Source organism: Brachyhypopomus gauderio, chromosome 1 (genome assembly GCF_052324685.1).
Source record: "Brachyhypopomus gauderio isolate BG-103 chromosome 1, BGAUD_0.2, whole genome shotgun sequence".
Lineage (NCBI taxonomy): Eukaryota > Metazoa > Chordata > Actinopteri > Gymnotiformes > Hypopomidae > Brachyhypopomus > Brachyhypopomus gauderio.
In genome coordinates this window covers 6,288,071-6,299,319 of record NC_135211.1, presented here as the reverse complement: position 1 = coordinate 6,299,319, position 11,249 = coordinate 6,288,071, and the positions used below count along the sequence as shown (strand labels likewise).

The window sequence follows — 11,249 nt, the reverse complement described above, 5'->3', positions numbered from 1 at the left end:
ATTTTTTTGGACAGATCTTTGTGATAAAAATTCTGATGTCCGTTTCCTCTCTACTAATATATATATTGATGTACTAATATATATTTTTACTGCATGTAATACCACATTCATCCCCATGATGGCAGTGTTCGACAAGCATACTACCACCACCACCCCCCCTCTTCCCCAAACAGCTTTGGAGATTGTACCTCAAATTAATATCAAGGGCTTTAAAAACAGGATAGTATTGTTCTGTTTGGCCTCTTATGAAAGCATCGTCAGCCTCATGATTGGAACTACCTCTCTACCTGTTTATTTTACTTAGAACTGCTTTTCCAACTGTTTGTGTATTTGCACACTCATTGCATTTCTTGGTAATCTGTGCTGCTACACTGTAGTATCACACATGCATTTTGCAATGACAATACATAAGTAGACTTATCCTCTGTACATACTACAACATGTTTTTGCATAACGTCTAGACTATGTCTTGCTGGTGGGCGACAACGGACATTCACCCCAGAACAGGAAGAGACCATGATCAGCATGGTCAGAGTATAGCTTAGCAATAACAATACTTTTATGACATCTACATAAAAAAATATTTCATACTGTCATAAAATACAGTAATGAAGTATCCACCTGGCTGCTCAAGTTCAAATCTGGGTCACTGAACACCTCCACCATACTTACCTTCACCATACTCTCCTCCACCATACTCTCCTCCTCCATAATCTCCTCCACCATACTCACCTTCACCATACTCACCTCCACCATACTCCCCTCCACCATACTCACCTTCACCATACTCACCTCCACCATACTCACCTCCACCATACTCTCCTCCTCCATAATCTCCTCCACCATACTCACCTTCACCATACTCACCTTCACCATACTCACCTCCACCATACTCTCCTCCTCCATAATCTCCACCATACTCACCTTCACCATACTCACTTTCACCATACTCACCTCCACCATACTCTCCTCCTCCATAATCTCCTCCACCATACTCACCTCCACCATACTCTCCTCCTCCATAATCTCCTCCACCATACTCACCTTCACCATAATCTCCTCCACCATACTCACCTTCACCATACTCACTTTCACCATACTCACCTCCACCATACTCTCCTCCTCCATAATCTCCTCCACCATACTCACCTTCACCATACTCACCTCCACCATACTCTCCTCCACCATACTCACCTTCACCATACTCTCCTCCACCATACTCGCCTCCACCATACTCTCCTCCTCCATAATCTCCTCCACCATACTCACCTTCACCATACTCACCTCCACCATACTCTCCTCCTCCATAATCTCCTCCACCATACTCACCTTCACCATACTCACCTCCACCATAATCTCCTCCACCATACTCACCTTCACCATACTCTCCTCCTCCATAATCTCCTCCACCATACTCACCTATACTCACCTTCACCATACTCACCTCCACCATACTCTCCTCCTCCATAATCTCCTCCACCATACTCACCTTCACCATACTCACCTCCACCATACTCTCCTCCTCCATAATCTCCTCCACCATACTAACCTTCACCATATTCTCCATACTCTCCATTCCTATTGAGCTTTTTTGCTTTGGTTATCGCGATGCATTACAGTATATAAAACATGTATTACAGAACTGTACAGGGAAACACACACACACACACACACACACACACACACACACACACACACACACACATATATGTATATGTATACTATGACAGACCTTTATAACAGACTACACACTGTGGTAGTAGTTTCCATTTTGCATCAATGTGTGTCATATAGAAAAGACTGTTCATCTGATATTTGTATATAGAGTGTATATAGAGTTGAATGCAAAAATAAATTTCAACTTTGGCATGAGTTGAAAGAGTTTTGGATGAAGTGTTTGCTTTTTCCAAGAGTGTGAGATGTTTCGCGTGTTGTGTGTGTTGCGCTTTGGCTGCTGTTTGTTGAGTTTTGACAAAAGGAGTTTCAGAATCTCTGCAGTCTTAGTGAATGAATGAATGAATGTTCAATTTATATAGCACCTTTCAAGATACCCAAGGTCACTTTACAATTTTAACACAGGTACAAGTCTTACACGACCAATCACACACCGGTGAGAAGTGGCAGCCAATCACACACAAGCGTACTCTCTACCGGGATCCACACCCCCTGGGGGACTGAATGGTGTAGGAAGGGGAGAGAGGACAGACCCTAGTGACAGAGCACCATCCACCACTGGACATACAAGCACACACACATTCACCCTAGTGACAGAGCACCATCCACCACTGGACAAACAAACACACACACATTCACCCTAGTGACAGAGCACCATCCACCACTGGACAAACAAACACACACACATTCACCCTAGTGACAGAGCACCATCCACCACTGGGCACACAAACACACACACATTCACCCTAGTGACAGAGCACCATCCACCACTGGACATACAAACACACACACATTCACCCTAGTGACAGAGCACCATCCACCACTGGACATACAAACACACACACATTCACCCTAGTGACAGAGCACCATCCACCACTGCAGAATGCAGAAAACTGTAAACACAGCCAGTCCATCAATATAGTTAAAGTGATCAGGGTGAGACATTTATTTGACCTTTTTGATGCTGTTTTTCTCAGGACGGACAAACATATACTCTGTCCAGCCCAATCGCTAAGACTCTACATAGAAGAGATTTTAATAATTTAAGAAATATTTATATTGTTGATTTAAGGAGGCAACCCTTGTTCTGTGACTCAGCTCTGATAATATATTGCATAATGTCTGATTATCCGTGACTTTTACTGCTGAGAAATGAAAGCCACTTCTTGTTATTACAGTTATTACTTTTCTCTTATAATTTATTCTAGACTTATGTAATGTGCTATTTAGGGTAGTGGATGGAAGTTTGAGGATGTAGTAAGTATGATGTAGGGGATATGGGGTATAGGATACAGGGCAGGGGGTAGAGGGTACAGGGGTATGGGGTATAGGATACAGGGCAGGGGTTAGAGGGTACAGGGGTATGGGGTATAGGATACAGGGCAGGGGTAGAGGGTACAGGGTTATGGGGTATAGGATACAGGGCAGGGGTAGAGGGTACAGGGGTATGGGATATAGGATACAGGGCAGGGGTAGAGGGTACAGGGGTATGGGGTATAGGATACAGGGCAGGGGGTAGAGGGTACAGGGTACAGGGTATATGATACAGGGCAGGGGTAAAGGGTACAGGGGTATGGGGTATAGGATACAGGGCAGGGGGTAGAGGGTACAGGGTTATGGGATATAGGATACAGGGCAGGGGTAAAGGGTACAGGGGTATGGGGTATAGGATACAGGGCAGGGGGTAGAGGGCACAGGGTTATGGGGTATAGGATACAGGGCAGGGGGTAGAGGGTACAGGGGTATGGGGTATAAGATACAGGGCAGGGGATAGAGGGTACAGGGGTATGGGGTATAGGATACAGGGCAGGGGGTAGAGGGTACAGAGGTACGGGGTATAGGATACAGGGCAGGGGTAGAGGGTACAGGGGTATGGGATATAGGATACAGGGCAGGGGGTAGAGGGTACAGGGGTATGGGGTATAGGATACAGGGCAGGGGTAGAGGGTACAGGGTTATGGGGTATAGGATACAGGGCAGGGGGTAGAGGGTACAGGGGTATGGGGTATAGGATACAGGGCAGGGGTAGAGGGTACAGGGGTATGAGGTATAGGATACAGGGCAGGGGTAGAGGGTACAGGGGTATGGGGTAGCAGTATAAGAAGTGTCAATGAAAGTAAGCTGTTGCTAAAGTTGTTTAATTAGGGTGTCTCCTGTGTGTGTGTGTCTCGCAATATTGTCACTCACTGTCCCTTTGTCGGTGGCAGGTGAGGATGTATTGTCCTGCTAACGCTATTAGTACTGTTAATAATAACAGTAGTAGTAATAACGGTTAAACTGTGTGTGTGTGTGTGTGTGTGTGTGTGTGTGTGTGTGCGTGTGTGTGTGTGCTTGTGGGTCTGTTTTTCTGATCTGATATGGTCACCCGATGTCTCTCAGACCATAAACATACATCACTACCCAGTGTGCTAAACGGCAGTTTCTCCTCATCAAGAATACTTTCAAGTAAGTGAATATGTGACTAATTTTAGAATTTTGCTCTAATCTGAGAATTTTTTTCATTCAGTTAGCTCTGACTTGATCTTCCTTTAATGACACTGTTTAACCTTAGTTCAGGGTGGACCTCTGTTTGCTTAGGTAATCTGCCACGTGGTACTGTTTAGAACCAAACAACAATCCATTTGACTATAGTTCCCAATAAGTGATTTGGGTGATTCTGATTGGGTTTGTTTTTGAGTGTCTGTAATGTTAGTTAATGTTCTCTTTGCTCAACTATTTCTCTTATTCCCCATCTCTTTCTGTTCTCTCTCTATGTGTGTGTGTGTGTGTGTGTGTCTCACTGTGTTCTCTCTGTGTGTGACTCTCTCTTTCTGTTCTCTCTATATGTGTCTGTCTCACTGTGTTCTCTCTATTTGTTTATCCCTCTCTATGACTCTCTCTCTCTCTCTTTGTCTTTCTATGTGTATCTCTGTCTCTCTCTTTCAGCAGCTACACCATCTATCATGTAGAAACAAAATGGAGAAATGAAACATAGCACTTCTCTGGAGGCAGGGTACAGAGGCGGCATGTTGTCCACTCGTCCACATTACATGATTGAACATTGTCTCCTTTTGTCTTAGCTAAGGCTATTTGGACATGCGCTTGTGTCAGGACGATTGCGGAATGGTGCCGTTGAAGTCTGTGAGCAAAAACCTCCGTTTATTCTTTACCTAACAAAGAACAGCAGCGGACATGAATGGTAGCTGATGAAACACAGCCATCTGAGACCAGTAAGTGTTGTGGAAAGAACACCACAAGTGTCTTTAGACACGTGTGTACAACAACCTATGCACACAGAGCAAGAATATGTGCCTGCACACCTGCATGCATAGACACGCACATATACACTCATGTCCAAAATACCCACAGTCAACAGATGCACACAACACACACCCTGACCCTAAGTAATTATTCAGATCATTTTATTTTAGTGGGAACACTCCAAGGGGGGCTCATTAGCGCTGTGTCTGTAGCCAAACCTTGAGGTGGATGGGCTACAGCAGCAGAAGACCACACCGGGTACCACTCCTGTCAGCTAAGAACAGGAAACTGAGGCTACAATTCACACAGACTCACCAAAATTGGACAATAGAAGATTGGAGAAACGTTGCCTGGTCTGATGTGTCTTGATTTCTGCTGCAACATTTGGATGGTAGGGTCAGAATTTGGCATCAACAAGATGAAAGCATGGATCCATCCTGCCTTGTATCAACGGTTCAGGCTGGTGGTGGTGGTGCAATGGTGTGGGGGATATTTTCCTGGCACACTTTGGGCCCATTAGTACCAATTGAGCATGGTGTCAACACCACAGCATACCTGAGTATTGTTGCTGACCATGTCCATCCCTATAAGACCACAGTGTACCCATCTTCTGATGGCTACTTCCAGCAGGAGAATGCACCATGTCATAAAGCGCAAATCATCTCAAACTGATTTCTTGAACATGCATTCACTGTACTCGAATGGCCTCCCCAGTCACCAGACCTCAATCCAATAGAGCACCTTTGGGATGTGGTGAAACGGGAGATTCACATCATGGATGTGCAGCCGACAAATCTGCAGCAACTGCGTGATGCTATCATGTCAACATGGACCAGACTCTGAGGAATGTTTCCAGTACCTTGTTGAATCTATGCCATGAAGGATTAAGGCAGTTCTGAAGGCAAAAGGTGTACTAACAAGGTGTACCTAATAATGTGGCCGGTGAGTGTAGTATTGTCATTCACCCACAGACCCTGAGACAAGCAGTAATGCACATTTCTGGTAAACAGGTGAAACATGTAATGACATTTCCATGACATTTGTTTTTTCTTACAGCGACGCAAACATCAGGCGTCCTCCGTTCTGGGCGGCATGCAGCGCTGGGCTTCAGAGAGGCTGGTAGATATTCAGTGTGTACTCGTATGTAAAGTGTATTCATTCTTTCACTTAACGCTCCACAGATCCCGCTGTGCTTGAAGGAGGTCAAGTGAGTGCTGTGTGAAGAAGGTGGGATATTCACACCTCACTGACATGCGCTCCAGGAGGCTCCACTAGGGCGGAGTTTCTACACCCTCAGAGGAGCTTGCGAGAAAACGCAGTCAAGCAGCCTGGAAGCTTCAGATGATCTCTCCAACACGTCCAATATCTGCATTTGGCCTCTGCAGCCTCTGACATTGGCGAAGCAACAAACGTGGCGTGCATGTGTGCTAGCGGGCCGCCCTGTTGAACCTGCTGCTGTGCTGAATCATTTATTGGTTTCCAATTTTCCCACCACTCATTACGACGAGTGTATATAACAGGCCACGCCTTGCTGGGGAAAAGCAAAAGCCAGATCCATTACATATTTGCCTCTGTGTGAAAATAAGTGTTGAACAGTGTGACATCCTCTTTTACCCGGACATGTCCTCTTATTGAGACTTAAAAAAAATGTCCAGGCGGAATCTCACAAACATTTTTTTTACTAGAGCTTACATAGAAATTTGAGAAGTGTTTAGTTCACAAACTGCCTCCCTTACTCCATTAGATTCGCTTGAGAGAGAATGGGGAGTGGTGAATTAGCCTAAAATTTTCAATCCCCCCCCCCCCCCCCCCCCTGCTGAGGTGTCCTCTTTTTAAACATTTCAGATCTGGTCACCCTAGTGTTCAATAGCATGGGTGGTTTTTCTGACATGTTTGTTAGAGTTAACCAGTTTTCACATCTGTGTCAAAATGAGTCCATCCCATTAATTTCCCTCCCAGAATGTTCTCAGACCTCAGACTCTGGTCGCCTTGAACATAAAATAAATAAAATAATTAAAAAAAACAAGAAAAGGGGACTTTTCAAAGTCAGTGGAAAGTAACCTAGACTGAAAAGCCTTGAAAAACCAAACATTAGGCAGAAAGGTGCAGCAGGTATGAAATGACTCAGACACGGACAGGAACCCTCAGTAGCCTTCGGATGGCGTTGTAGTGCCCTGTGGTAAAGAGGGTGTCTGGCTAAAGCAGGTGTGCAGAAAGCAGACAGCGTGCAGGTTTTCAGGCGAGAAAACGTTTCATTTTCAACACTTCTCACGAGTCCACACCTTTAACAATCTTACGTTCAGTTCACTGGTTCACGTTCGTAAACGCCCCGCCTCCATTCCCTCACCCCCACAATTCCCGCGGTAAAATCCATTAGGAAATGACAGGTAAGCAGATAATGTATACGGACAGTTTTAACATTCAATAGATGGTTCTCACAAGTAACCTCCACATACCCAAGTACGATGAACATCTCAGTGCACTATACAGTAATATTGCACTCATTTTACACATGCTCTTACACAAACATCACCAACGCTTATTTCGTTTCCACCTCTTTCCGTCCAGATGGTACGTCCCCGAGCTTTTGCACGCGCTCGCACGCGCTCGCACGCGCTCGTTACTTGCTAAAGCGACGCGGGAACTCGAGTAAGTGCCCTTTCTGTCCTTGTGTTAATTGAACGACCGTGTACGCGTTAGCAGGTCGGTTTGGCTGATTTAGAGGAATCCCTTGAGCTAGGCCAATTAGGCTGTGGTTTGAAATTCGAGTTATATAAATTACTTCAGACCGTTTATTGAACGAAGTAACGAAGTTGTTTGGCGAAAGAAGCAGCAGGCGACTCGCATATGTCACATACATCACTGCTTTGTCGAAAAAGAAAATGGTACCGGAGCGCTACTCAGCAGACTGTCGATATGTGCTACTCGACAAATGCTGCATTGGTTCACATTTCCAGTTGTGTGTTTCCCATAAAATATAATAATCTAAAAAAAAGTTTAATAATCTAAACAGTTTATGCTTCATTTTAATTACAATATCAAGTACGTGTGCTTTATGGACAAGGGAAACGTGGATTTATATTCCATTATAACTTCCTTACTAATATTTACCAAGGGTAGCATATCTAGATAGACCAGTATCCCTTATCAAATAATGCTTTCAGTACAGACCCTTATATATATTTTTACTTTAGTTACTCTACAGAGACATTCATATAATCTTAATAGGGTGGGTTTAAATCGTTTTAGTATATTGAGTGAGTATAATGTGTTATATCTTATAACAATGTTTGTTTTTTAAAGGCATGGATTACTGATTAGACAGCATTGAAAGAAAACCGTCTTATCTAAAATTTGAGCCGAGTACCATTCATAACATTAGAAAAGTGGAAAGTGTATGGTACCACCATGAATGTGTCTCATGAGATCCTGCCTCATGTCATGCAAAGCCATTATGTATATGAAAACTCTTGCACATTAACAACTAGTGAATATAATGTTGCTTTCCAAAGGCAAAACTACAGTGTCTGTGTCAGGGTTACGCATTTACATAACAAAAATGAATGGTCTAATGGTTCATTCATGGCAGACAAGAATGTGTCTTGCCATGGTGTCATCACGTTTGCCCCTTTTTACACATGCAAGTGGTGTGTATATATAAGAACTTTGATATGGCTCTCTTATAAGCCTATACTTTGTGTACATTTGTTTTGCGACAGAATGGCTACCCCATCTAAAAGACCCAGAGATGACCAGGACACACTGACAGGATACATACACTCCGTATCTCCCTTCAAGTTCTCAGTGAGAAACACGCAAAGGTTTCATGCAGTGCTGCAAAGCAGCCGTGAAAACTTCCACAACGCTGTGATATACAGTCCAGGTAAACGAAGAGAGTTTCTTCAAGCAGCACAAAACGGCACTGCGGTGTGCTTAAGAAATATTAAAAGTAAGTATATGCATAAATATTTTATTTACATTCCGTAATTAAAACAATATTCAGACATTCTCAAAATGACACTTTTTGGAATCACTTTTATTATTTTGCACTTTAATGTTTTCCAGTTTGTAGAAACACTTCTGATGTCATCGTCTTCCATCGAACGGCTATCACGGTCACCACTGTGCCATTTGCGCCGAGAACACCCCTCACACCCCCCAAAATACTACTAAAACAAGCTATGACTTTGCCAGCAGGCACAAAGGTACCTTCTTTAACCACTCCTTTTACTTCATGTTAACTTAATCATGTTTACCCGACTCAACAATTTCCTCATCGCATTGCTCTCTTTTAGGTCAGCTTTGTAGAAGCTATAATCATCGCTATTGCCCCGACCACCCGTACGTTCACGGTCCGGGGCTCAGATCGAGAATTCAGAAACTGCTCAATCTATGACGGTACTGCAAAAATAACGCTACAGCTGTTGGAAAAGCTTAGACCCACCATACAAATGCTCCACTCCTACCGTTTTTCCGATTTGTCCACCCGCATGTTCAAAGGAAGAATTCAACTCTCTGCTACATTAAGCACAGAGGTGGACAAAATTGAGGCCCTGGACGTGCCTGATGCAGCCGACGCCGCTGTAGAGCTTCAACTAAACTCGGCTACCGGAACAATTCGGGCGCTGGAAATCCGAGCAACTACACAGTGCTTGTTCTGCTGCAGCAATCAGGACACCTTTGATCCTACCTCCAACTTTCATCGCTGCCAATCCTGCAAGATGTTGCAGAAGGCTCAGACATATACACAATTCCTACATGGCACTGTAGAATTAGACGCGAACAATGAATGGTTCACGCTCATGGTGAGCAATTCGGTTTTCATCGCTTACTTTAATGCGCACAATATACAAAAACCGAATCTGGTGAATGAGATGGAAGAACACTTCTTAACAAAAAAACACTTTGCCGTCACCTTTGACAACCTTTTCCACGTAAGTGACCTGTGTCAAATCGCATTATCCAGCGACATTGCACACAGCACGCACACAGCACGCTACTAGATCTCGATCGCTACACTGGTGATCAAGTTGTCGGCTGTGAAACCACACTAGTCTCAATGCCCTTTGTTCTTAATGTCCTGGTGTTCAACGGATCCTCCGACGCTAATGACCTTAACTATATCTCTGCCCCCCCCCTTAACAATCGCAACATCGTCGCTCCAAAATTGCATGTCACCCACAAAAGTGACTTATTGGGTACATTTATCGTTCTGTTTACACAGCATTGCTAATATGACTCTTGTTGCTTTACGTTAAGCTTAACATTCTTAGGTTTTTTTAAATGCAGATATTTTTCTTGCTGTTCATTTTCCTTGGCTGTTCTTTTGTCTTAATAAACGTTGATATTTGCTTAAACATTTTCCTGCTAGAATTTACTTATTGTAATTTGCAATGCTAGTTCATATGAGCCTGGACTCGAGTGCAAAAATGGAGGGTTTTTATTTTTAAAACCATTAAATGATGAAGCAGTTTTGAACAATCACAAGCAAACACCAGACTAGCCAGGCAACAAAAAGCTAATGCCAAGCAAACCAAACGGAGGGTTTTTATAACCACTTTTGAAGCTAAACAAGACATTTGTGAAACCAATAATGAGAGGAGAACAAAATGAGGCATAACAGGAAACCAAGAAAACAAATGGAACAGAACACTAGGATGTACATGACTAGATATAAGCAAGGGAACAAGAAAGCTCATTATTACTACTACTACAAGTAGTGGTAGTACTAGTATTCTGCAGTGTTCATACCCATAACAGCACGTTATAATTTTATTTTTATCATCAGATACGCCTCTGGCTTTTAGGTGCAGAACTCCAGGGTGTTTTAGATTAATGAGAAGGTTATGTTTACAGTAGTTGGATAAAGTATGTAAACTTCTTAACTTGTTTAACAACCTTTAAACAAGTTTTTGATTGTGTATTCACTGCTCTCTTCTAGGATTTGGGAAGTTTCCAGATTTAAGGTGTGATGTACTGAACCAGGCCCCCAACTGAAGGAGTTCATGATAAATGGCTTAATTAAATGCATAAAACTTTTTTCTCAGCAATCAACAAGAGGAAATTCAAACAATAGTGTCAACTTCAGTCAAGGGTGCAGCTGCCACGATGAGTTGGAGAGAATGGGAGACAGACAAGGGGAGACAGGGACACGGGAAGAAATGGAGACGGAGAGACAGGAAGAAATGAGAGATGGAGAGGCAAACGAGAGATGGAGAGGGAGGAAGGTGGAGAAAGAGAGTGGCTGGAGTGATGCACTAATTCAATGCACCACCCATGTCCCACAGATTACATAAACACGCTAGTGAAGGGATTAAACAGTTTAGATACTGAAC

The 11,249-nt window shown here is 43.5% G+C and overlaps 1 protein-coding gene across 1 annotated transcript; it reads left to right on the top strand.

The window, feature by feature from the left end:
• Positions 1 to 7,440: 7,440 nt before the first annotated feature.
• Positions 7,441 to 10,273, top strand: LOC143526566 (uncharacterized). The gene is made up of 4 exons (XM_077021042.1): positions 7,441 to 7,563; positions 8,634 to 8,863; positions 8,980 to 9,119; positions 9,210 to 10,273. The coding sequence occupies exons 2-4, from the start codon at positions 8,635 to 8,637 to the stop codon at positions 9,915 to 9,917; spliced, it is 1,077 nt and encodes a 358-aa protein (XP_076877157.1). The 5' UTR covers positions 7,441 to 7,563; position 8,634; the 3' UTR covers positions 9,918 to 10,273.
• The last annotated feature ends 976 nt before the right edge of the window (positions 10,274 to 11,249 follow it).

Excerpts from the sequence above, each read along its gene's own strand:
- LOC143526566 (XM_077021042.1), top strand. The coding sequence starts at position 8,635 with ATGGCTACCCCATCTAAAAGACCCAGAGATGACCAGGACACACTGACA. Across the intron at positions 8,864-8,979 it reads GTGCTTAAGAAATATTAAAA|TTTGTAGAAACACTTCTGAT; the intron begins GTAAGTATATGC and ends AATGTTTTCCAG. Across the intron at positions 9,120-9,209 it reads CTTTGCCAGCAGGCACAAAG|GTCAGCTTTGTAGAAGCTAT; the intron begins GTACCTTCTTTA and ends GCTCTCTTTTAG.